Raw genomic sequence first — 26,932 nt, 5'->3', positions numbered from 1 at the left:
TGCACAGCTGCCTGCTGGTCTGGGCTCCCCACCTCAGGCTCTCACCTCTCCTGCAGCTCCAGCTCTGTGCTCTGCCTCTGAGGAGACCATGGCCCAGCCCCTGTGCACCCTGCTGCTCCTGCTGGCCGCCCTGGCTGGGTCCCAGGCCTGGAGCCCCGAGGAGGAGGATAGGGTGATCCCAGGTGGCATCTATGACGCAGACCTCAATGATGAGTGGGTACAGCATGCCCTTCACTTCGCCATCAGCGAGTACAACAAGGCCACCGAAGATGAGTACTACAGACGCCCACTGCGGGTGCTGCGAGCCAGAGAGCAGGTGGGTGCTGCCACCGCCCGAGAGGTCCTGAGTTCCAGCCTGGTTTGTCATGCAACTCCCAAGAGCATTCCCAGCAAATCAACATTGACACATTCATGATCTAATGCTCAGACTCTTTCAGCTTTCCCTGACTCTCCCCTGATGGTCTTCATGCCCTAGGACGCTCCATGGCCATGCCCTGCAGCCACTGTCTGTCCCCTCAGCCTCCTTTAACCTGCAGGAGCCGCTGTGTCTGTGACACGATCGTGCCATTTCCCAGGGTCCAGCAGATGTGGGTGGAGACTGTGCTGACTCTGGGTGGGCTTGATGCTGCTCAGGATGAGACCCAGGCCAGGAGACTTATCCTTTTCCCTGAGTCCTGTTGGCAGGGGCCACATGGGAACCTGGCTCCCTGTTCTGCAGAGCCCTGCTTCCCTCCCCAAGTCACGGCCCTGGGCACAACCCCTTAGGGCTAGCAGCCTTCACCCTCGGTTTCGATGACCACCCCCTACAGCCCAGGGCAGCTGAGTCCCTGCTGGGGTGGAGCATGCCTGAGCCTGCCTCTACGAGCTGATGCAGAGTTAGACCTCAGCCAGATCAGGACACCAGTCACCCAACAGAGCATTGGATGGGGTCAGGTCAGGAGGGAGCTTTGAAGGGCTACTGGGCCCAGCTTGATGTGCATCCCATGGCAGAGCAGCAAATAGTGACACAGGCTTTGGAGCTCCTCCATCTCCTCTTAGAAATTCAAAGGAATCCAGACCAGCCCCATTTCTCCTCCTGCAGCTGTCAGCTGGGGCCCTCACCCTGCACACAAGGTGCACTGCCTGGTGCAGTGGTCCCCGCTGGCCTGCACCTCCCTTTCAAGCATGACAATAACTTGGAGTGAAGCACAGGGTACTGCAGACCATCTGGCCCGGAAGCCTATTTTATATATGGATAAACTGATACTCGAGGGATCTCAGCAGTTCCTCCTGGTTCCAAGCGGCAATGTCTAGCACCCTGGTCTCAGAGTGCCTCATCCCAGGTTTCTCCACAGCTCTGCCACGTTGTGTCTGGGACAGACCCCGTGCAGGGAAAGGGTTCAGTTCTAGTCTGCAATTGTAAGACACGCAGGTGTGCTGCTGACTTTAGAAAAGTAGCTCGAATCTCACACCTAAAATGGTGGCATCCGGGAGGCCCCATTGAGCCAAAGCATCTCTGTGTGTGAAGCACCTCATTTCCTACTCTTAAATGAAGGAATAAATCTAGGTTAAATGGAGGGAATGAGATTTTCGGAAGTTAGCTGAAATGTTGTCATCAGATGACAGCCTTCCTAGAAAAGATTTAGTGTTCCTTTGCCCCTGAGCCCCAGGTAGCAGAATTCAATGAATCCTTTTACCCAGCACAGAGAAAACAATGTTTAAGAGCAGGCATGAGGCCCAGCACACTGCCGGCTGACAGGAAGAGGGGACTTGTGTGCCTTGTGGTGACATATGGGCATCTCACCAAGCCCCAAGCAAGTCCAGTGACTCAGCCACAGTGAAGTGCTGTGCGTGCATGAAACTGATGGGGAGCGCTGTCCGTGCGTCCTGTTTTCTCATGTGTGTAGGTCGTGGCCGGAATGAATTACTTCCTTGATGTAGAGTTGGGCCGAACCACATGTACCAAGTCCCAGCCCAACTTGGACACCTGTGCCTTCCATGAACAGCCAGAACTGCAGAAGGTACGTTCCTGATGCGGGTCCCAGGCCAGTCATGCACTGCAGAGGAGTGTGTATGTGTCAGCCTCTGCCCTACCCATGTTTGGAGGGTGTGTATGTGTGCAGGTGGGCGTGTGGGGAGCCATGTATGCATGGAAGTGTACATGTTCATGTACTTGGGGGTGTGTGCATGCAGGTGTGCATGAGGAAAGGTGCACGTGTGTACACACATGTGTCAGTGTGTGCAGGGAGGTTTAAGGGAGATGTGTGACCCTGTGTGGATGTGTGGGAGCAGTATGGGGGTTTGTACAGAGATCCATGAGGATGAGGGGTCCAAGTGAGTTTACATAGTTGCCTATGTGTGTGCAGATGGGGTGGTGAGGGAGGGGGGGTGATGTATTTGATTTGCTGGGAAGGCTTTAGCTTGGGAATGGTTACTGAGAGGTCAACTCTGCCTTCTTTGGGGTGTTGCCTGTCAAACAGGAATAAGCAGCTGCTGGGCTGGGTGCTGGGCAGGGAGAAGGGGCTCTGTCTAATCCCAGCCTCAGGCACTTGCCCGCAGCCACAGCCACACTAAGCAGATTAGTGGGACCTAGAGGCCTGTTAGCTGCATAGCCCTGGACCTGCCCCGCTCACCCAACACCAGCCTCTCCAAGGACCTGCTGGTTCTTGTGAAGTCTCCACTCAGGGGAGAGCCGCACTCCCCTTGTCACCCTTGCCCTGGCCTCAGCTCTTTGAGGGGGAGTTGCCCTGCCCTGGGCTCTTCCCTCTGGCCCCTCTTAGTGCTGGCCTGGATGCTGGAGGCGGAAGGAGCTGGGGGAAGCGAGTCGCCACCCCCTGCCCTGCACCCTTGGGGCTCCGGAGGCCTTGCACGGGCTGCTCCTCAAAGGGCTGTGCTGGGACAGAAACCCTGCAGGCTGGGGTGAGGGCCCAATGCCACCTGGTGACTTGGAGCCTTGGGAGGGGCGATGGAACAGTCACTATTCATTCTAGTTCGGTGCTCTGGGACTCAGCAGGGGTGGGTGTGGGCCCAGTGTCTCACCTCCGTCTTCCTCACCCAGGCTCTGACATCTCATGCCTGGGCGTCTTCCCCTTTAACTGTAACCCACACTGATTGGCCCTGTCTCTTCCCTTTCACAGAAACAGTTGTGCTCTTTCCAGATCTATGAAGTTCCCTGGGAGGACAAAATGTCCCTGGTGAATTCCAGGTGTCAAGAAGCCTAGGGATCTGTGCCAGGCCAGTCACACCAACCGCCTCCTACTCCCACCCCCTGTAGTGCTCCCACCCTTGGACTGGTGGCCTCCACCCTGGGGGCGGTCTCCCCATGCGCCTGCGCCAGGAGAAAGACAGAGAAGGGAGCAGGAGGCCTTTGTTGCTCAGCAGGGGGCTCTGCCCTCCCTCCTTCCTTCTTGCTTCTTATAGCCCTGGTGTGCGGTGCACACGCCCCCATCTCCTGCAATAAAACAGTAGCATTGGCTCCCTCTAAGTTCTTGGCTGTCTGGGGATGTGCACACAGGCAGGGTTTCTGCAGTTCCTTTATGAAGCCTCCTTGTCCTGCTGGTGCGGGATCAGAGGAGTACCTGGGAGCAGATGCAGCCACAGTAAGTCTGTCAGGGGAGCTGCTGCCACTTTCGGAGACCTGAGCTTCAGAACAGGGAGAGAGCAGCCAGGGACTGGGAACCCAGGCCTTCAGCTGCAGCAGCCCTTGGTGAGGGGACCAGGGAGACGAGGGGGCCCAGGCTGCTGGCCCGGGAAGCTGGGCTGCTGTGGTCTGAGCTCCTGGTCAGAGCAGGAGGAGGGGACTGGCTGTGTCCTCAGGCAGGGGCCAGGCCTCGGTGGAGCTTGCCAGGCCATAGATTCCATCTGTGCTTCCAGAGTTGAGCAGACTCCAGGGACTGAGCTGCTCTCATCAAATCCCCTAGACACTAACTAGATAGCAATGGATGTGTGGTTCTTTCCACAAGAGACTTTAGGCCCCTACATAGAAACAAAGTCCAAAAGTGTGTGTGTGTGTGTGTGTGTGTGTGTGTGTGTGTGTATAATTGATTGGGAAAAATGCCAACCAGATGAAAGACGGGCGTATCACCCAGAGAAAGCAGTGCCTGCTGTCATCCATCCTGGGAGGGTGTGCCCCAGGCTGGGAGGTTGTGTCCTAGGCTAGGAAGCTGTGCCCTAGAAGAGTTTTACATGTTCACATCCAGCCGCCCTTTCTCTGGACTTGGATTTAAAACAAGTACTCAGGTCGGGCTTCTTTGTAGGGATGGAGAAGTTAAAACACGAATGGAAGTGACATGCAGTGGATACTTGTTGTTTTCAAAAAGGATGTTTTAATTAATAAATAACATCACCTTAGTGTCAAAACCATTCTTCAGAAAAGTGGTTAGTTGAGCTCCAAAGAAGAGGCTACAGTCCTAAGACCTAGCCCACCCTGCACGGCCCTTCCCTTTGCTATTTCTGGGCAGAGGGGTGCAGCCCTCAGGGCAGGTGCCTCTGGGGAAGGGCTCTCAACTGTCTTCGGTGCCTAGAGCTGCGTTGACCAAAGGTGGCTGCCATGAACACTGAGGGAGAAATGACAAAGGGGAAACTGCCCAAACAGCCCTGAGGCCCACACCCCATGTGCCGCACATAGAAAGCCAGGAGGAGGATGGTCTGGCAGGGAGAGTGGGGAGCATCTGCTTCATTTCCTCTCCACCCCCACAGGAGTTAACCAAGGTTTTGGGTTGAAGAAGGTGAAGCAGCGCCCAGGAGGTCGTGAGCTGGGGAGATTTGAGTCTGGGCCTCACCCGGTGTCGGGGGGGTTGGGGGGTGCACACACACTGATTCAGGCTTCTGTTGGATGAGAGGGGCTGACAGCAGAGCAGCGGGTGCCCAGGAATGGTGGTCAGGGGGGAAGTCTTCCCTGCATGGAGATCCTCGTGGTTCTCTATCTGGTGAAGGGTCTGTCTTGACATAAGCAACCACCATCCAAGGACACATGGAACAGGTGATTTCGTGTAAACCCATAACTTTTCTGACATCTCTCTTCCTGGGGAAGTGGAGGGGGAAGTCGGGCTCTGTAGAAGGCTCCCTCCACCATCTCCCTGTGTGTCTGTTCCCTCGGAGGGGAGCAGGGGGCAGGGAGGCTTGAAGGTGAGCATGTGGGTCTTTGTCTTCTGGAACAAGCTGAGGGTCTGGGCCCTTTCCGGAAACTCCTGGGTTTTTGGAGTAAAGGAGGCTCCTGAGGGTCATGTTTTGGAAGTATTGCACCCCTTCTAAAAGTTCCTTTAGCAAAAATAATGTCACAAATTCTTGCTAAAAGACTAAAGCCACTGAGGTTAGAAACTCCACCTTCAGCATAGACAAATCACTCTGGAAGGAGGGATAAGTCCATTGGAGGCCTGGGAAGCAGGAACCAGTGCAGTCACTCCTTGGGCAGGTGGATTCTCAGCACTGTGACCACAGGCAACCCAGGTTCCGTGAGGTCTAAGGCTTCCATAATACAGAGGGTTATCTGCATGAAAAATGGCATAATATAGCCAATTAGAAACTAAGCACAAAAGTTAGTGTTTATTTAAGAAGAGGAAATAAGTCACAACAAATTATTCATTTTAAAGTCCTGATAAATACTACAATCATCCCAAATTCCAGAAAAATAATATACATCCTAGTGCGATCAGTCACCAAAACAGATTTTGCAGTCAACAGACTCAGGATTATTGGCTTGTAGCAAAAAGGGAATAAATTCACACCAAGAAACCTGTGATGACTCAAAAAACAACAGAAAGAGCTTATTATAAGACTGTGGGGAGGGATTTTTGAGGCTGTAGTGATGGACTCAGAGTATGGCAGGCCTTCGTGTAAAGCAGCCAGTGTCAAGTCTGGTCTGAAAAGTGGACCTAGGTCCTGTGTCCTTAGAACCCATAAAGTCCAGCCAGGTGTGGAACGTTCCATCCAGAAACCCCTTCTCTGTAGTTCTGTGCTTCTGTGTAAAGATGGACCCAGATCCTCCAGGCAGTGGGATGTTCTTCTCACTCATAAGCAAAGATTCCGACAGCCCTGACGCTAGAGAACAAGGTCTTCCATTAAGTCAGAAAGCAGCCGTCAGCCAAGGAAGAGGCTGTTTGACATTTCAAACCTGCAGCTTGAGAGAAACATGGTTTCCTGCTCGTGATGTCACTGGCTTTGACCCCGTCAGTCCATCCATCCACCCTGCAGATGGAGGGGCAGATTTGCCCTTCCTTAATTTGTGTTCTTTTTGCTTGCTAACGTAACATTTTTATTAATTAACTACTTGACACAACAGTGTAAAAAGTTAATTCTATGTTTTCATACTCAACTATTGAGTCACTATTTGCTTCATCACATGACATTGATTTTATAATAGAATTTTCTGTAAATATAGCAGAAAGATAAACCAGTTATCCACTAAATTTGATCACTTTAAAATTCTGATAAATACTATAATCATCCAAAATAATGAAATACTACAATCAATCCTACTTGTGAAAATCATGGTTTATAACATTTTCTTTCTGCTTCAAAACTCAGATTGGTAATATTATGCAAATTTGTCTGATTGTTGTCTAATTTGGAAAAGCTTCCAGTTTTCTTTCATGTGAGTGCTAAGATTTTAGTACTTTCTAAATTTTCTTGACTTAAGATTGATGAACTTAAAGACTCTATTAACAATGCTCACTAAACGCAGCATTTTAAAACTCTGTTGTGGTGGACTTCAAAATGGTGCAAATATATAGCTATATACTATACTGATTACCTCATGGAATGCACAGAAAGAATTTGTCCTGAAAGAAGCATTTCTTCAAGCCATCTTACTGTCGATCAATGTTTTGTGTCTGTGTTGTCTGGAGCTGTGAGATTTCATCAGGACAAGAGGAGGATGAATGGCAAGTCTGATCCATTGGGTCTCGGGTCTGTGCCACCTAACAGGCATATATCCTTGCTGTAGGTAGTTTCACTGCACAGATCTGCACCCTACAGATGTGGAAAATCAAGAAATTCTCTCTCATTAAATTCCCATAAAAATAAATCAACTTGGGTCTCACTTGGGTAAAATTAAAAACAAAATAACATAAAATAAAAACAAACTGCATGGTGCACTATTGTACATACCATATTAGTGAGAACATTTTCATGAGGATTACCTCAGCATTCTTAAAGACAATAGATTCCAACCCAGTATGTCCTATCCCATCAAACTAAGCTTCATAAGCAAACAAGAAAAAAATATTTTCTAGACAAGCAGTTACTGAGAAAATTTGTTACCACTAGACCAACCTTAAGGGATGCTTAAGAGAGTTCAAAACATGGAAATAAGAGAACAATACCTACTGTTACAAAAATACAGTTAAATATAGCTCAGTGATGCTATACAGCAACCACACAATACATACTACAAAGAAACCAGCTGACAACGTCATGATAGGATCAAAAACTCACATATAAATGTTAACCTTGGGTAAGGCACAGTGGCTCAAGCCTGTAATCCCAGCACTTTGGGAGGCTGAGGCAGATGGATCACGAGGTCAGTAGTTCGATACCAGTTGTGTGGTTTTGAGTGAGTTTCTTAATCCTGAGTTCTAATTTGATTACACTGTGGTCTGAGAGACAGTTTGTTGTGATTTCTGTTCTTTTACATTTGTTGAGGAGTGCTTTACTTCCAATTATGTGGTCAATTTTATAATAAGTGTCATGTGATGCTGAGAAGAATGTATATTTTATTGATTTGGGGTGGAGAGTTCTGTAGATGTCTATTAGGTCTGCTTGGTGCAGAGCTGAGTTCAAGTCCTGGATATCCTTGTTAACCTTCTGTCTCATTGATCTGTCTAATATTGACAGTGGGGTGTTAAAGTCTCCCATTATTATTGTGTGGGAGTCTAAGTCTCTTTGTAGGTCTTTAAGGACTTGCTTAATGAATCTGGGTGCTCCTGCATTGGGTACATATATATTTAGGATAGTTAGCTCTTCTTGTTGAATTGATCCCTTTACCACTGTGTAATGACTTTCTTTGTCTCTTTCGATTTTTATTGGTTTAAAGTCTGTTTTATCAGAGACTAAGGTTGCAACCCCTGCTTTTTTTTTTTTTCCATTTGCTTGGTAGATCTTCCTTCATCCCTTTATTTTGAGCCTATGTGTGTCTCTGCATGTGAGATGGGTCTCCTGAATACAGCACACTGGTGGGTCTTGATTCTTTATTCAATTTGCCAGTCTGTGTCTTTTTATTGGGGCATTTAACCCATTTACATTTCAGGTTAATATTGTTATGTGTGAATTTGATCCTGTCATTATGATGTTAGCTGGTTATTTTGCCCATTAATTGATGCAGTTTCTTCCTAGTGTTGATGGTCTTCACAATTTGGCATGTTTTGCAGTGGCTGGTACCGGTTGTTCCTTTCCATGTTTAGTGCTTCCTCCAGGAGCTCTTGTAAGGCAGGCCTGGTGGTGACAAAAGCTCTCAGCATTTGTTTGTCTGTAAAGGATTTTATTTCTCCTTCACTTATGAAGCTTAGTTTGGCTGGATATGAAATTCTGGGTTGAAAATTCTTTTCTTTAAGAATGTTAAATATTGGCCCCCACTCTCTTCTGGCTTGATCTTCTGCTGGGAGATCCACTGTTAGTCTGACAGGCTTCCCTTTGTGGGTAACCCAACCTTTCTCTCTGGCTGCCCTTAACATTTTTTCCTTCATTTCCACCTTGGTCAATCTGACAATTATGTGGGTTGCTCTTCTCAAAGAGTATCTTTGTGGTGATCTCTGTATTTCCTGAATTTGAATGTTGACCTGCCTTGCTAGGTTGGGGAAGCTCTCTTGGATAATATCCTGAAGAGTGTTTTCTAAGTTGGTTCCATTTTCCCTGTCACTTTCAGGTACACCAATCAAACGTAGATTTGGTATTTTCACATAGTCCCATATTTCTTCGTGGTTTTCTTTCTTTTCACTCTTTTTTCTCTAATCTTGTCGTCTCACTTTATTTTATTAATTTGATCTTCAATCACTGATATCCTTTCTTCCTTTTGATCAAATCAGCTATTGAAGCTTTTGCATACATCACGAAGTTCCTGGCCACTTTGTTTATCTACTGAAGCCTCAGCAATGGTGGATGCCACTCCCCCCACCAGGCTGCAGCCTCACAGGTCAATCTCAGACTGCTGTGCTAGCAGTAAGCAAGGCTCTGTGGGTGTGGGACCCACCGAACCAGGCACGGGAGGGAATCTCCTGGTCTGACGGGTGCTAAGACCATAGGAGAAGTGCAGTATCTGAATAGAGGTGTACCGTTCCTCCAGGTACAGTCTGTCATGGTTTCCCTTGGCCAGGAAAGGGAAATCCCCTGACTTCTTATGCTTCCTGGGTGAGGCAATGCCTCGCCCTGTTTTGGCTTGCTCTCTGTGGGCTGCACCCCCATCCAACCAGTCCCAATGAGATGAACCAGGTACCTCATTTGGAAATGCAGAAATCACCCGTCCTCTGCGTCAATCTCACTGGAAGCTGCAGACTGAAGCTGTTCTTATTTGGCCATCTTGGCAGTGACCAGTAATTCTATTTTTAATTATTTGAGGAACTATTGTAAGTTTACCACAGTGTCTGCACCATTTTACATTCCTACCAGCAGTGAAAAAGAATACTAATTTTTATGCCTCCTTAATTATAGCCACCTTCATGGATGTAACAGGCTATCTCACTATGGCCTTGATTTGTGTTTCCCTAATGATGAGTGATGTCAGGTATCTTTTCATGTGTGTACTGGTCATGCACGCATGTATCTTCTTTGGAGAAATATCGATTCAAGCCTATTGCCTGTCTTTGGTCATGTTGTTTGCTCAGTTTTTGTTGGTAAGTTGTAGGAGTTCCTTATATATTTTGCATATTAACCACTTGTCAGATCTGTAATTTGCAAATATTTTCTCCTTTTCTGTGGGTTGCCTTTTCATTCTGCTGATAGTGTGAGTGCCTTTTTTGATTTTATATTATTATTGATATAGTTTGGCTCTGTGTCCCCACCCAAATCTCCTGTTGAGTTGTGATCTTCAGTGTTGGAGAAGGGACCTGGTGGGAGGTGACTGGATCATAAGGGCAGATTCTTTTTTAAAAAATTATTATTATTATTTTTTAAGTTCCAGGGTACATGTGTAGAATGTGCAGGTTTGTTACATAGGTAAACATGTGTCATGGTGGTTTGCTGCACCTAACAACCCATTACCTAGGTATTAAGCCCAGAATGCATTAGCTCTTTTATCTAATGCTCTCCCCACCCCACCTTCCCTCAACTGGTCCCAGTGTGTGTTATTCCCCTCCTTGTGTCCATGTGTTCTCATTATTCAGCTCCCACTTATAAGTGATAACATGAGGTGTTTGGTTTTCTGTTCCTGCATTAGTTTGCTGAGGATAATGGCTTCCAGCTCCATCCATGACCCTGCAAAGGACATGATCTCATTCCTTTTTATGGCTGCATAGTATTCCATTGCGTATATGTACCATTCTTTATCCAGTCTATCATTGATGGGCATTTGGGTTGACTCCATGTCTTTGCTATTGTGCTGCAGTGAACACATGAGTGCATGTATCTTTATAATAGAGTGATTTATATTCCTTTGGGTATATACCCAGTAATGGGATTGCTGGGTCAAATGGTATTTCTGGTTCTAAATCTTTGAGAAATCACCACACTGTCTTCCACAGTCATTGAACTAATTTACATTTCCACCAACAGTGTAAACACATTCCTATTTCTCCATTCTCAGCAGCATCTATTTTTTTTTGACTTTTTAATAAAAAGTGGGAATGCATTTTGCATTCACATAAGGTCAGTTCTGTTTCATTTCGTGGGCAGTGAAGTAAAACTTACAGAATGTCAAAAGCAGAGACACTCATATTTTTACTTAAGTGAATAAAAGTTGGGCCCATCTGTTCCCTCTCCTTTCTTCAACAATAGAACTACTGAGCTGTGATTTTGCCCAGTACCATCCCCCAGGAGACCAGTTCCCAGCCTCTTGGCAGCTGGGTGTGGCCGAGTGAGTCATCTCTGGCCAGGGAGATGACAGCAAAGGGCTGCAGCCACAGAGGCTTTGAGCTCCATTGCCCATGCCCTGCTTTTCTTATGAAGAGAATTTATTCTCATCCCAGTGGTATCACTGAAAAGCTAAAGGCTGGGAAGGTGAATGGAAGGGCCCATGCTTTGGACATTCTGTTCTTATGAATCATATTTGCTTGAGAAATTAAGCAGGATCGAGAACATTTTGGAAAACATGCTTCAGTTTCACTTTCAAAATGGGAACAGAGAAAAAGTAAAAACAAGAGAGAGGAAAACCAGTTGTGATTGCTGAATTTTTTTGTGTCAACTTGGCTAGGCCATGGTGCCAGTTGTTTGGTGAAGCACCAACCTGTGTGTTGCTGTGAGGGTATTTTGTAGATATTGCTAACATGTACAATCAGTTGATTTTCAGTGAAGAAAATAACCTTAGATAATGTGGCTGGACCCCATTCAATTAGTTGAAGGACTTAAGAGCAAAAACTGAGATTTTCAGAAGAAGAATTAAGTCTGTTTTAGACTGCAACATATCCTGCCTGCCTGACAAATCCTGGGTTTGCCAGGCCCCACAATCCCATAAACAAATTCCTTAAAATAAATCCCTTTACATGTATACACACACACACACACACACACACACATCATTCTCTTAATAAATATATCTTAATACATGTACATAATATATATGTATACATTTCATATTATACATGTATAATTTTCTATTTATGTGCACATAATATATATCCTATTGGTGAAATCTCTCTCTATATATAGATGTGTGTGTGTATATATATCCTGTTGGCTCTGTTTCTCTGGAGAAATTGAGTTGATACATGTATTAGTCTGTTCTCACACTGCTATAAAGAAATACCTGAGACTGGGTAATTTATAAAGGAAAGAGTTTTAATTGACTCACAGTTCCATATGGCTGGGGAGGCCTCAAGAAACTTATGACCATGGCGGAAGGTGAAGAGGAAGCGAGGACTTTCTTCACATGGCAGCAAGAGAGAGTGTGTGTAAAGAAGAAACTGTCAAACACTTATAAAACTATCAGATCGCATGAGAGCTCACTATCAAAAACACAGCATGGGGAAAACCGCCCCCATGATCCAATCACCCCGCACCAGGTCCCTCCCTCAACATAGGGATTATGGAGATTACAATTTAAGATGAGATTTGGGTGGGGACACAGCCAAACCATATCAACACACTGACTAATTCAGCAAGAAGAGAGAGACTTCCCTATGAATTTAAGGACCAGGACCAATTTGATACAAAGCACATTGTGGTTCTGAAGTCTCGCAGAGAGGGAGATGAGGACCAACCTTGATTCAATTTCTCTTGAAGGGGGCACTAAAAAAGTGAGAGACACCTGAGCTATTGTTGAATTAGAAACACTGACTGGGACTATCTTAAGTGAAATTAGCCAGACACAAAAAGACAAATATCACATGTTCTCACTTATATGTGGGAGCTAAAAAGTCTGATCACATGGAAGCAGAGAGTGGAAAGATAGATATCAGAGACTGGGAAGAGTGAGTCAGGGAAGGGGGAGGATGAAGAGAAGTGGGCTACAGGGTACAAATGTACAGTTAGAAGAAACACATCTGAAATTTGATAGCACAGTAGGGTGACTATAGTTAAACAAAAATATATTGTATTCTGGTGATGGACTCCCTAAACAGCCTGACCTAATCACTATGCCTTTCTATAAATGCAACAAAATTTCACACATGCCCCATAAATTTGTGCAAATAAAAACAAAAAGAAACAAAATTCTTATGCCTAAAAAAGAAAGAAGAAAAAGAAGAGGGAAGGAAGGACGGAAGGAAGGAAGGAAGGAAGGAAGGAAAGAAGGAAGGAAGGAAGGGAGGGAAGAAAGAAAAAGAAAGAAAGAAAGAAAGAAAGAAAGAAAGAAAGAAAGAAAGAAAGAAAGAAAGAAAGAAAGAAAGAAAGAAAGAAAAAGAAAGAGAAAGAACGAACGAACTAAAGAGAAAGAAAGAGAGAAAGAAAAAGAAAAGAAAGAAAAAGAAAGAAAGAGAAAGAAAGAGTGACTGGGGCCAAAGGCATCTCACTGATGAAGAGGAGAGTGGTCTCAGGACAGGCCAGAATGACACCTTGGGGGGTTAGTGGGGGGCAGGTAGGATCCAGGGAATTACTGGCATCTGGAGGAAGTCTCTTAGGTCTGCACTAAGAGGACTCCCAGTAAGAACAGTTGAAGGTTTGCCTCCTACAGCTATTTGAATCACCTGGGGCATGTGACTTTAGTTGTCTGGATGGGGCTTGTGAACCAGCATCCATTGAAAGCATCCAGGTGATTCTTATTGTCGTTGGTTCAGGTTCTTGACTTCGCCACACAAAATAATTCAAGAGCAAGTCCAAAGTAAGAGTAGGCAAAGAAGTTTGCTGCAAAGCAACAGCTACACTGAGCGGCAGAGTGGGCTGCTCAGAAGAAGAAACAGCAGCTAGTGCTGTAAGGGGGATTCCCTTTATGGGAACTGTTCATACACATTCATAAAATACTGTTGAGGTCAAGAACACAAAGGTGGACCTGCGGTTGGTGCAGGCACTCAGCATCAACATGCTCTAAGATGCATCACATGCATCATTAGCACATAAAATCTCCACCTAGGAATGTGTTTTTTACTATTAAGATGAGGGAAAGGACACTATAAGCTAAACCCTGAGCCTAGTTGCACAGGTGGGACCCCAGAGAAGTTCTTAGCCCTCCCCCCAACCCAAAGTAGAAATTTGTAGCTAATATCTTCTTGGGCTTTGGTGCTGATTGGCTGAAGATGAGGGGAGCTACATCATGAACCAGGGGCTTTTGTTCTCTTTCCCAGCTGTATTGGGTATCAGGAACTTGTAAGACTCTGGCGGTTGGCTGGTATCGTGTAGGACTGCTGACCTGCAAAAGAGTTAGGTGCTGACATGCGAGGGAGAAAGTGAGCCCACTGAGAAGTGAGCCCACTGGGCTTCACACAAGGGGATTAGTCAGTATGGCCCCCTAACCTTCCTTATCCTGCCTCATTCTGTGCCCCCAGGAGTGAGGACCACAGTCTTAGCAACCAGGCCAGGTCTTCTGACCAACTTCACCAACCTGAAATCATCAAAGCTCCACTAGGGGTTTCTCAGGTGACGCAGACACTGTAGGTGAAGATACAGGTTTGATTCAGCTTCAAGAGGACGTGCTTGATAAACTCAAGGAAAATAAGAGAGGATGAGCAGAGGTGGGACCTACCAAAGGGGAGTCAGCCACCAGCGTCTCAGGTCAGTGCTCATTCTGATGGAAAACAGTTATCCCACTCAGGGTGAGAGAATAAACAAGACCTATTCAACATCACATCACTTGAGCAGACTGGAAGTGACTGATTTTTATCCTTCCTTAGGGTATCCCTTGGGCAAAATGCAGTGGACTGCGTAAGAAGAGGAAACAAGTGGGGCTTGAACACAAGGAAAGAATCAAGGCCTTTCCAAAATTTCGCTGCAGGCAGGCATGAGCACACACTGCTTCTCATGTTTACTACTTTGTCTCACAGCTTGTCAACATACATTCTTGGGCCACGCCCTGGGTTTCTAATTCAACAGGCTGGGGTGTGGCCTAAGAATTTGCATCTCTTACGAGATCTCTGCTCCTGCTGCTGGTCCAGGAACTGCACTTCGGGATTCTCTACCTTTAAAAAATACGTCCAGTCACAGCGAGAAATGGGCTACAGGCACTGCGTTGTCACCTGTCACGCATGCACTAAGGCTGGGGATCTCAGTGGTTAAAAGCCTGAGATGAGCCAAATAAGAATTTGGGAAGAATCGTTTGTACACTCTAAGGATTTTATTGTGGGCTGTAATCTCTTTAGACTTCAATGTCTTGGACTTCAGCTTGCAAGGGGAGTTGATCTTGTGTTTAGTTTTTCCTGGGAATGAATGATGGGGGTTGGGTGGCAAATTTATGGTCAAGTTTGGGGCATTTCCACACTGGCTTGTAACTGGAGTAAGTTGTGGTGTTGTTTAATTTTGTTGAGGCTTGACTGGAATGCATGGCTTGAAATTATTTGGGACTGAAAGAGAAGTAGTAGTAAACATTTGCCTTGGGTAAAATGTAGCTTTGGGATGAAATTTTTTAAAACAGCTTTACTGACAATTTAATTTTCACATACCTCACCTACTTAAAGTATACAATTCAGTGGTTCCGAGTACATTCACAAAATTGTGCAAATAGACCTACAGTCTGATTTTAGAACATTTTCATGATCCCTCCAAAGAAACCTCCTATTAGCAGTCACTCTGCCTTCTATTGCCTCCCGCCCTAGACAACCACTAATCTGCAGTCTGTCTCTATATATTTTTCTGCTCTGGGTATTTCATATAAATTGAATCATATTGTATGAATGCTGACTTGTTTCAGCATGGCTTGCTGACTTCTTTCACTTAGCACATTTTCAAGATTGCTCCACATGGTAGCACGGGTCATCATGTCATTCTTTTTTATGCCCATTTGTTTTCCATTGTCTGGCTACACTAATACTACATCTTGATTATCCATTTGTCAGTTGATGGACATTTGAGTTACTTTTTATATTTTTTTCTGATTTTATTAATAATGAAGCTATGAACTTTCATGTGCACATTTTTGGTGAACTTAATGTTTTTATTTGTAGCTGACACATAAATATGAGTAGAGTTGCTAGGTCTTATGGTAGGTCTAATCTTTTGAAAACTCGTGAAACTGTTTTCCAAAGCAGCTGCACCATTTTACATTCCCATCAGCTATGTATAAAGGTTCCAATTTGTTATTTTCTGTCTCTTTGCCCCCCACCATGTAGTGTGTGAAGTTGCTTTTTATTGTGGTTTTGATTTGCCTTTCCCTAATAGCTAATGGTGTTATGCACCTTTTTATGTGTTTATTGGCCATTTACATATCTTCTTTGGAAAAATGTTTATTCAAATCCTTTAGGATTTTTAAATTGGGTTGTTTCTTTAACAATTTTGAGTTATATAAAAATTAGGTTGTCTTTATTTTTAAATTTGGTTTTCTTTTTTAAAAGAATTTTTAATTGGGTTACCTGCCTTCTTCTCGAGTTGTAAGAGTTCATTATATGTTCTGAATACAAGTTCTATATCAGATATATAATTTGCAAATTTTTTTCCTATCATGTGGGTTGTTTTTTCGTGTTTTTTTTGTTTTTGTTTTGGGGATGAATTTAATTAGTGAATTGTTCTGGCCTATTTGAGGATTTCCTGAGTTCAAATCAATTCCATTTATGAGAAATTTGGTTGGTACTGGGGAGGTGCTTCATGAAGATGGAAAAAGCATGTCCAGATTGACTGCTGATTTCAATCCCAGGGGCGCAGCTACACTTCTGGCTGATCGCAGCTTAATGATGAGCCCGACCATATCAGAAGAAAGGAAGTTACAGCTAATATCTCCTTGAACACGAGTCCATCGCAGCATCTTCAGAGGCAGGGTCAGCCTCTATTTTTCAGTCATGGTGACATCTGTTGTCCTTGCATTTTTTAAGAGTGGCTGCTACTTCTAAGGTCCAGGGGGCAGGTCCTCCACTTTCTACAGGCTGGCCCTTGAGATATTACTTCTGAAACAGTCAAGAAATGTCATGGGACTGTGGGTCTGAGAACTGACTAATGAGTTATTTTTGTCTATCAGTGAGGACAGATAAGAGCACAGGGCTGGAAACCCAACCCAACTGGCCTGGTAGTCAGTTCATATAACTAGGAAGCTCAGAGCAAGGGCGGGCATCAGGCTTTGCTTGGTGCAGGGACTCCAACATTATAACCCACCTGCTCCTTGCTGTCTGTCTGTTTCTCTCTCTCTTTTTCTGAGAAACAGGACCTCACTCTTTTGCCCAGGCTGGAGTTCAGTAGTGAAATCACGGCTCATTGCAGCCTCAAACTGCTGAGCTCAAGCAGTCCTCCCGCCTCAGCCTACGGAATAACTGGGAGTGCACTGCCAGGCCTGGCTTCCCTGCTGTCTCTTGATTTAGTTTTGCTGCTCCCCATAACTTGGCTTCATTCTCAAACAGGCTCCAAGTGGGCCCCAGACCTCATGTCTTTTTTATCTTCACACTCAGCAGGGAAGGAAGAACCCACTTATCACATAGTCAAACAAAATCCCACCGTTAAGCCTCCTGGGTCCCAGGCGGCCACACATAGGTCACCGTTGTCCTCATGCCAATCACTGAGGCTTCAAGGGAGGGAGACCCACTGCCCTGACCAGTTTAGCCGGGGTCAAGTGCTCCAAGCTGTGGTCCAAACAGTAGAGTCAGCTTCCCTGGAAACAGGCGGAGTGAGAGGGGAGGAGGGGTGGATCCTCATGGGGAAACTGCTATGGTTGTTGTAAGAAGGTGGGGCAGTCACGGCTTGTGAGTCAGACGCTGGGCTGGCCGCTGGCCTCGGAGGTGTGTTTGGTAATGATGCTTCCATGCATACAGCATGAGCTGCCCAGTCAGAGAAGGCACAGAGCCTGCGGGGTAAACACTTCCCAGCATCATTTCCTGCCAGTAGCCATTCAGGAAAGGCAGCATTTTCCTCAGTCTGTTCATTAGGGTCCTGGATTTGGGTAAAATAAATAGATAAATAAATAACTGCTGCTATTCGTGATCTAAAGTCCCTCGCAAAGAAGGTGGTCCTGTTCACTAGGAAGGCCTTTGTTTTATAAGCACCTTGATGGGTGTGGGGAAGTCTACAAAGAGCTGAATTGTTCTGCCCCACAAAGGAGCTTTTGGACTTGCTGAGGGACCCAGTGGGGAGGATGGTGTGGACAGATGGGGAATGCCACAGTGAAGGGCAGGCAGTGGAAAGGCCAGTGACTGGTGTGGGGTGGAATGTGAAGGTCAAGTGGCAACTACCTTTGGGAGGGAAGCCAAGGGCATTTCAAGGACAGAAATACCTGCTGGGTTTGAAGAAGTGGGGGTTACTTTTCCACAGGGCAGGAGGTGATTTTCTGAAATCACCAACAAATTTCATTGCCCCAAACAAAACCTTGATGGGAGGAATTTCCATTTGCTTTTGCTTTGTTGTGTTTCATTTACTGGAAATCAAGGGGGCTGGGCTACACACTTGCAGAGATACCTGGCAAGGAAGGTGTGTCCACAGGCAGACGTGACCATAAAAATATCTTTACCTGCTGCAATTTGCAGATGTTTTAGGAGCAACTGGGCTTTGACTGGGACTCTGATTGAGTTCTAGTTCAGTGGTTCCTTGGGGAAGCAATGGGAGGAGTATTTAAACATTCAATGTCCACATCCCATCCCAGAACATAATCAACTTTTCCGAATGGGATCATGGGATTGCCATGTGCAGCCAGGCTCCCCAGTGACGCCATGTACAGCCAAACATGAGACTAGAGTTCAGATGAGCCTGACCTGGTCTCGAGGGAGCCAGAGCCCCAGCTGATGTCACAGTGGCCTGAGCACATCTGACTTGGCCCCATAAGCCTCAGGTGACAGGATTTAGAAGTGACCCACTTGGCATCTCAGGGCCAAGGGTGAGAGCAGGTATGGGTAATTAAAGGAATGACTGTTCCCTATTTTAGTCACCATTTTGTTCATGGCTTCTCAGTTTTGTGTGTTCGAGCAATGAACTCAGACAGCACAGCAGAGTATAAGGAGTAGGAAGATGCTCTCTACTCTCCCTGCCGTGTCCCCTGCTCTGGCTTTGCAGGGTGCTGGCCTTGGGGCTACTGGAGTGGATCGTCTTCCTGGGCCTCATCTCTGCAGCTTCACCCTGGAGTTATGGGACAGGGCTGGTGATTTGCTCTCTCTGCATCTTTCAGGGAGGCTTGTGGCCTAGTCCGAGGTCACTCCCGCCAGCAGTCATAAGCCAGCTCCCCTCTGTCTCACAGCATCAAGGGTGGCAACATCCCAAGCCTCTAAGTCCTTAAAAAACCACCAAGGCAGAGGAAAAAAAAACAGGCAAATCAATAGTTTTCTATTGAACTATTAACTAGTCTATCAGCAAAGACTAGAGGTACAATACTTGGAAATATTCCTGACCAAAATATAAAATATCCAGGATTAAATTTCACAGAAAATACAAAAGATGCATAAAATTTACTCTCCGAAGACCATCAGAAAAGCAGGAATATATTGCAAGATGCATGGTATTCTAAAATGAAAGACTCAAATGTTCAACGTTGTCAATTTTTTTTCCAAAAAAATATATTTCTACTTATTGAACCTGAGAAAACAGTTTCATTTGGAGGAACAAATACATTCAGAAAACAAAATTTTGGGGGAATAAAGAATAAACAGAATGGAGAATGGTTCTTACCTAAAAGACATAAAAATATTGTATTTAAAATGGAGTAATTAAAAAAAATGGAAAAGCACAAGGCAGATTTAGGACTGAGATCATGAAACTGACCTATGGTTATGGAAACTTGCTGTGGGCTGTCAATTGGAGCGGCTCTGGGAGGTCTCTTGTGGAGGCTAAGGCCACTCCATCTTGGATGCCAATGCTGAGCCTCAGTTCCATCAATGCTTCTAAGATTTCTATTTCATCTGCTGTTTGCTGCAAATCCAGCCCTTAGGTAAATTCCTTCTGAAGCTCCTATACCCTTTCCCCTATGGCACAGAAGCCCAGGGTCTGGGTAACGGGATGGGGACCCACTGTCTTGCGGCCACGCAGGACATGGCTTCTGCTTGCTAGTCCCGGTTACAACTTTCTTTCTAAGAAACTAGACTTGTCAGCCTTTCTTTGGCCTCTCAGCTCCCTTGGACTTTGAGGGCAGGCGTGTGCAGGCTTGCCATCGAGGAACACCCTGCCAGCCTGACCGTCCTGGGGATAGGGATCCTTCTGCAGAGGCTGGCTTCCTTCAGGGCAAGAATGCTAGGGAGCTCGGAAGCTACTGGGCCCTTCCTGATCCCGCCCTGATGCTCACCAGCATCACAATGCAAGAGGTGTCAAAGCACCATGTTATAAAGCCACCAGTGTAGAACCAGATCAATGAAAAAGCCTCTCCAACTTACTGTTTATTCAGAGCCAGGCCCTGTAATGAATCTATTCATATGGATAACTGTAGGTGAAGTATATACTTAAACCAACTTTTAAAATAAATGTAAAAGTAACTCTTGGCCGGGCGCGGTGGCTCACACCTGTAATCCCAGCACTTTGGGAGGCCGAGACGGGCAGATCACGAGGTCAGGAGATCGAGATCATCCTGGCTAACATGGTGAAACCCCGTCTCTACTAAAAAATGCAAAAAACTAGCTGGGCGCCGTGGCGGGCGCCTGTAGTCCTAGCTACTAGGGAGGCTGAGGCAGGAGAATGGTGTAAACCCGGGAGGCGGAGCTTGCAGTGAGCTGAGATCCGGCCACTGCACTCCAGCCTGGGCAACAGAGCGAGACTCCGTCTCAAAAAAAAAAAAAAAAAAAAAGTAACTCTTGCAGATGAAAGGTGCAAGGGCGAAGCCTCCTCTCCAGGATGTGCTGGTCACAGTAACCTCTGGGTCCGAGGGGCTTCTGGCTCACTGGCCTCATGGGGCTCCAAGGGAGGCATTTACAGGCCTGATGGCTGTGGAGGAGACGCAGGGGTGGCACCAACCTGCTTCCCTGTCGGCTGTGGGCCATGGGGCCAACGGCTGGAGGGCAGGGAAGGGAGGAGACATACAGGGAGATTGGGGAGTCCTGTGTACAGCCCCCACCCCACCTCAACTCCCCCAGGGAAGAAGTGTGTCAGAAAAGGGACTGGGCTACACAGTCAGCTGTTCATTTCCACTGTGTGCCTGGATGGTCATTGTATGTGTCATAGGAGATCCTTTACCCAGGTAGAAAGCCAGGAACACCTCCCTGCAGGGACTCTTTACCCCTGACCCCAACCACCACTTCTATCCCCCAATCCCCAACAGAAGACTGAGTCACTAAGTCCGCCCACCCCCAGCAGAGTGAGGCCAGACTCAAGTCTCCTCAGCTTATGGCCTCCTAGGCGTTGTTACACTTTCCTCACCCCAAATACCCTGTTAAAGCAAGTCAGGGTGGAGAGGAAATGGAAGCAGATGCTCCCCACTCTCCCCGCCGTGTCCCCTGCTCTGGCTTTGCAGGGACAGCATGTCCTTGGGGCTACTGGGGTGGATTTTCGTCATTTCACCTTCAGTGTTCATGGCAGTGGCCAAAAGAGGGTGTCAGTGCAGCTTGGAGCTTGGAAGGTACCTGGGAGCCCTGCCCTAGCAGCACTGGCTGTGAGGGCTGCACCCCTGTCCTGAAATGGCAAAGGGAAGGACCATGGAGGGTGGGCTGCGTCCTAGGACTGTAGCCTCCTGCTTGTGGCAAAGATCCACTATTCTATAGGATGATGCTGACATGAAGGGAATGTTCTCTCTTAATCTTTGGAAAAAGAAGAGTCCACTGCATTGTCAGTCTCATTTGTGCTTTAACTTCATCCCTACCATGAAGCTGGACACAACTTGTTTTAAATCCAAGTCCAGAGAAAGGGCTGGTGGCCATGAGCCTGTAAAACTCTCTGAGGACACAGCCTCCCAGTATGGATGACAGCAGGTGCTGCTTTCTCTGGGTGATCTTGCCGGTCTCTGGTCTGGTTGACATTTCTCCCGCTCAGTTACACACACAGGCTTTTTGGACTTTGTTTCCATGTAGGGGCCTAAGTCTCTTGGAAAGAAACACACATCGATCACTATCTATTTAGTGTCTAGGGGAATGATGAGAGCAGCTCAGTCCCTGGAGTCTGCTCAACTCTGCAAGCACAGATGGAACCTACGGCCTGGCGAGCTCCACCGAGGCCTGGCCTCTGCCTGTGGACACAGCCAGCCCCCTCCTCCTGGTCTGACCAGGAGCTCAGACCAAAGCGCCAGCCCAGCTTCTGGGGTCAGCAGCCTGGGCACCCTGCTCTCCCTGAACCCCTCACCAGGGGCCGCTGTGGCTGAATGCCTGGGTTCCCAGCCCCCGGCTGCTCTCTCCTTGCTCTGAGATTCAGGTCTCCTATAGCAGCAGCTCCCCTGACAGCCTTGCTGTGGCTGTGTCAGCTCCCAGGTACTCCTCTGATCTCCACACCAGCAGGATGAGGAGGCTTCATAAAGGAACTGTGGAAACCCTGCCTGTGTGCGCATCCCCAGACAGCCAAGAACTCAAAGGGAGCCGATGCTACTGTTTTATTGCAGGAGGTGGGGGCGTGTCACCGCACACCGGGGCTGTGAGAAGCAAGAAGGAAGGAGGGAGGGTGGAGCCCCCTGCTGAGTAACAAAGGCCGCCTGCTGCGTTTTCTGTCTCCTGGCGCAGGCACATGGGGAGACCTTCCCGAGGACGGGGGCCACCAGTCCAGGGGTGGGAATACAGGGGGTGGGAGGTGTGCATAAGAGGTGATAGGCACAGGCCAGCCTGGTACAGACTCCTAGGCATCCTGACAGGTGGATTTCGACAAGGTCATTGTGCCCTGCCAAGGCACAGTGTAGATCTGGAAAGAGCAGAATGCTTTCTGTGAAAGAAAACAGAGGGGACAATCAGTGTGGGTTACAGTTCAAAGCGGAAGGTGCCCAGGCACAGGACATCAGAGTGGGAGTGAAGGATGGAGGTGAAACACTGGCCCTTACCTACCCCTCCACCCACCCCTGCTGATCCCAGAGCACTGCTGGACTCGGCAGTGACTGCTCCACCCCTCTCCCAGGGCTCCAGCTCCACCAGGTGGCACTGGGCCACCACCTCAGCCTGCAGGATTCCTGCCCCAGCACAGCCCTATGAGGAGCAGCCTGTGCAAGGCCTCGGGAACCCTAAGGGTGCAGAGCAGGGGAAGGCAGCTCACTGTCCCCAGCTCCTACCACCTCCAGCACCCAAGTCAGCACTAAGAGGGGCCAGAGGGAAGAAACCAGGGAACTGGAAATTGCAACTCATAGTGCTGGGAGTGGTAAGGAGATGGACAAGGAGCGTGTGACTCTCCCCTGAGGAGAGACGCCACAAGAAATCCTGGGTCCTTGGAGAAGCTGGTGTTGGGTAAGCTGGGGCAGGTCTGAGGGTTGCTGTTAGCAGGTCTGCTAACAGGCCTCTAGTACCCTCTAATCTGCTCAGCGTGGCTGTGGCTGCGGGCACGTGCCTGAGGCTGGGGTTAGACAGAGCCGCTTCTCCGTGCGCAGCACCCAGCCCTGCAGCTGCTTCCTACAGTCCAGCAGGCAACACTCCAAAGCACACAGGGTGGGGCTTCCAGTACCCCCATTCCCAAGCTAAAGCCCTCTTAGCAAATCAGATTCATCAGCCCTCTCCACACCGCCTCATCTACACACACATAGGCCTCCACATGAACTCACCCCAACCCTCACCCACACGGATCTATGCATGAATCCACATACTCCCTCACACCTCTACCCACATGCACACACACAGTGCAGGCACTTCCTCATACAGCATGTATGTGCACAGAACCCCCACACATATGTGCACACGCATGCGCACTCACACACCCACACACATCCGTGCATAGACCCCCACACCTCCCCAAAACATCACACACCCACTAGCACACACTCATATAACCTCCCCACACAAACCTATACATGGAAACACATGTGCATCTCCATATGTACACACACTCAGGCACACGCACACATACCCTCCAGAACATGTACATCACACACACACACACACACACACACACACCCCTCTGCAGTGTATGACTGGCCCTGGACCCACATGAGGCACATACCCTCTTCAGATGTGGCTGTTCATGGAAGGGGCAGTTGTCCAAGTTGGGCTGGGTCTTGGTACATGTGGTTCGGCCCAACTCCACGTCCAAGAAGTAGTTCACCCCAGCTACGATCTACACATGTGAAAGAGCAGGAGGCAGGGACAGCACGCTCTGTCAGTTTCTTACACACACAGGCACTTCACTGTGACTGGGTCACTGGGCTTGCCTGGGGCTTCAAGCCTACCTTCACGAGCTACCCACATTGTCACTTGCAAGGCACACAAGCCACCTCCTCCTGCCAGCTGGCAGGGATGCCATGCCCCAGGCCTCCCTGGTAACTTGTTTTCTCTATGCCAATGCCAAGGATTAACTGAATTCTGCTACCTATGACCCAGGGGGCAGGGACACTGGATCTATTCTAGGAAGGCTCTCATGTGATGATGAAATTTCGGCAAACTTCCAGTTCCTGGCATTCAGTCCACAGAGCATCTCATTCCTCTCATTTAACCCAGAGGTATTTTTCCTCATTTATCAATAGGAGATGAGATGCTCACATACATTGATGTTTTAGGCCAATAAACTGCTTCCCACATGCCTCCATTCCAGGTGTGATTTTGGAGGCAGTATTTCCAAAGTGAGTCTTACGGTTGCAACTTCAGAAGAGAACTGAATGCTTTCCCTGCACAGTGCCACCCCCAGACATGACTTGTGAGAACTGTGGAGAAGCATGGGATGAGGGACCCTGAGACCAGGGTGCTAGACCTTGCCCTGTGGAGCCACACACAAGTCCTGTAGAACCACATGCAAGTCCTGTGATCCCTCCGGTGTCAGTCTGCTGCTCTGTAAAATAGGTTCCAGGGTCCTACAATGCCCCGTGCTTCACTCCCAGTGAGAGAGGGGTGCAGGCCAGCGGGGACCCTACACCAGGGAACAGGGAGAGGACCCCAGCTGACGGCTGCAGGAGGAGAAACGGGGCTGGTCTAGACTCCTCTGAATTTCCAACAGAAGGTGGAGGAGCTCTAAAGTCTGTGTCACTGTTTGTTGCTCTGCCATGGGATGCAGGTCAAGCTGGACCTGGTAGCCCTACTGAAGCTCCCCCCCGGATCTGACCCCCTACTCCGCTCTGCTGGGTGACTGCTGTCCTCATCTGGCTGAGGTCTAACTCTGCATCAGCTGGTAGAAGCAGGGTCAGGCATGCTCCACCCCAGCAGGAATTCAGCTGCCCTGGGCTGTAGGGGGTGGTCATTCGGCCTGAGGGTGAAGGCCCCTAGTCCTAGAGGGCTGTGCCCAGGGGTGTGACTTGGGAAGGGAAGCAGGGCTCTGCAGGACAAGGAGCCAGGCTCAGGTGTGGCCCCTATGGAGAGGACTCCCGGAGGAAGACGAGCCTCATGGTCTGGATCTCATCCTGACCAGCACCAAGCCCACCCAGAGTCAGCACAGTCTCCACCCACACCTGCTGGATCCTGGGAAATGGCACGGTCTTGGTACAGACCCAGCGGCTGCTGCAGGTGAAAAGAGGCAGAGGGGACAGGACAGGGCTGAACTCATGTACTCCTGGCCCGGGAGCGTCCTAAGGCATGAAGCCCGTCAGCAGTCAGGGAAAGCTGAATGAGTCTGAGCATTAGACCATGAATGTGTCAGTGCTGATTTTCAAAATGGAATCGTGGTTATGTGAGATACTGCCCTTGTTTTAAGGAAAAACACACTGAAGTGTTTACTCTCAAAAGATTCAGGCAAAAAAATGCATATACAGTACATATACACACACCCATATTCACATTCGGAAAGTGAGCTGGGGGAACAAACGGCAAAATGTTAACATCCGTGCTAACATCTGAAGGATCTGGGTGAAAGATCTACAGGGATGCCCTGTACTATATCTGCAGCTGCTCTGTAAGTCAGAAATTATGTGAGAATAAAAAGTTAAACTAAAGTGTTTAAAAATTATTTGGCGGAAGAACAAGGAGGCAGCCAGATGACGGGCTCTGTTTTTTCCTTCTCCTGCGTATTCAGCAGCGCACCCGGAGCCCCGCGTCCCAGGAGGCCTGGACAGAGTTGGGTGGGACGTCCTGTGCCTGCCCCCGCGCTGCGGCGCCGCTCGAGCTGGCGCCTGGAAGCAGATCTCAGGCGCCGGGCGCGGACCTGGCTTGTCCTTGCGGTTCCAAGCCAGACCAGACTCGGGGCATTCCCAGACACGCCCGCCAAGGGCTCCAGGGTGACAGCGAAGACCGGGAACAGGGTCTGGGTGAGAAGCCCAGGTGCCGGGGAGAAGGAGCAGCGCGGGGTCCGGGAGCGGCGCGGGGCAGGCTGGGGCGGCGGGGCCAGGGTTCGGGACCCTGCGGGGGGCGGCACGCACCTGCTTGCGGGCGCGCACCACCTGCAGCGCGCGGCTGTGGTACATGTCGTTGCTGGCTTTGTTGTACTCGCTGACGGCAAAGTCCAGGGCACGCCGCACACCCTCCTCCTCCACGCTGGCGTCCATGGGGCCGCCCACTAGGCGCGGCGGCTTCCCGGGACTCGCTCCGGCCGCGGGGCTCACTGCCAGAGCCACGGCCAGGATGGCCAGCAGGAGCAGCGGGGCGCGCAGAGGCCCTGCCATTGTCGGCTAGGACGCGGGACACGGAGAGTGGGGCGCAGGCGAGAGGCTTGAGCTACTGACAGAGGACCCGGTGCGATCCCGAGGCCGTGAACACTGCGGGGCCAGCGGCTGCGCTTTTATCCCTTCTGGCCTTCCCCGCCCCTCGCGCCCTGCGCTTCCTTTTCCGGAACGCCTAGTCCCTCCCGCTTCCCCTCTCCCTTCCCACCTCCCCTACCTCTCCCCGCCTCCCGGTCCCTCCCTACCAATCTCCTCCCCTCCCTGCCTCCCCTGCCATCCTGGCCTCCCTGGCCCTCCCCATGGATCCCCTTCCCTCCCCATCCATCCCCTCTCCTCCCCTCCCAGCCCCTCCCGGCCTCCCCCCTCCCTTCCCGCCTCCCCCTCCCTTTCCCCCTCCCCTCTCCCTCCGCTCCTCCCCTGCCCCCTAGCCTCCCTGTCCCTCCCTATCCATCCCCTCCCCTCCCCTCTCCCTCTTCGCCTGCTCTCTTCCTCCCAGCCTCCCCTGCCCCTCCTATCCTCCCCATTCTTCCCCATCCATCCCAGACCATTCCAGCCTCCCCACTTCAGGCCCCTCCATGCTTCCCCTCTTCAGGCTCCTTCTCCTCTATCCGTTTCCCCTTTCAACCCCCAGACACCGCCTCCCCTGCCCCTCCTCTCCCTCCTCCACTCTTGTCCTTGCTCCCACTTCGCCCCCAAGCT

At 48.8% G+C, this 26,932-nt stretch overlaps 2 protein-coding genes and 1 long non-coding RNA gene across 3 annotated transcripts in view; 1 reads left to right on the top strand and 2 right to left on the bottom strand.

Annotated features, from left to right (window-relative positions):
* Window positions 1–26,932, bottom strand: part of LOC144332020 (uncharacterized) — a 155,349-nt gene that overhangs the window by 39,313 nt on the left and 89,104 nt on the right. The gene's annotated exons all lie outside the window — the stretch shown is intronic.
* Window positions 13–3,454, top strand: LOC703642 (cystatin-S). The gene is made up of 3 exons (XM_028828112.2): window positions 13–316; window positions 1,887–2,000; window positions 3,117–3,454. Exons 1-3 carry the CDS (start codon window positions 89–91, stop codon window positions 3,198–3,200), a joined length of 426 nt encoding a protein of 141 aa, XP_028683945.2. The 5' UTR covers window positions 13–88; the 3' UTR covers window positions 3,201–3,454.
* CST3 (cystatin C) lies at window positions 22,354–26,291 on the bottom strand. Its single transcript, NM_001032924.2, is given in 3 exon segments — window positions 22,354–22,437; window positions 23,656–23,769; window positions 25,994–26,291. Coding segments are annotated over 3 exon segments (441 nt in total). The 5' UTR covers window positions 26,237–26,291.

This window comes from Macaca mulatta, chromosome 10 (genome assembly GCF_049350105.2).
Source record: "Macaca mulatta isolate MMU2019108-1 chromosome 10, T2T-MMU8v2.0, whole genome shotgun sequence".
NCBI lineage: Eukaryota > Metazoa > Chordata > Mammalia > Primates > Cercopithecidae > Macaca > Macaca mulatta.
This window is presented reverse-complemented; position numbering and strand designations above follow the sequence as displayed.

What these genes read in the sequence shown, in the direction of transcription:
- LOC703642 (XM_028828112.2), top strand. Translation starts at nt 89, where the DNA reads ATGGCCCAGCCCCTGTGCACCCTGCTGCTCCTGCTGGCCGCCCTGGCT. An exon ending in TGCTGCGAGCCAGAGAGCAG is followed by an intron (nt 317 to 1,886) that starts GTGGGTGCTGCC and finishes TCATGTGTGTAG; the next exon opens with GTCGTGGCCGGAATGAATTA. An exon ending in AACAGCCAGAACTGCAGAAG is followed by an intron (nt 2,001 to 3,116) that starts GTACGTTCCTGA and finishes TCCCTTTCACAG; the next exon opens with AAACAGTTGTGCTCTTTCCA.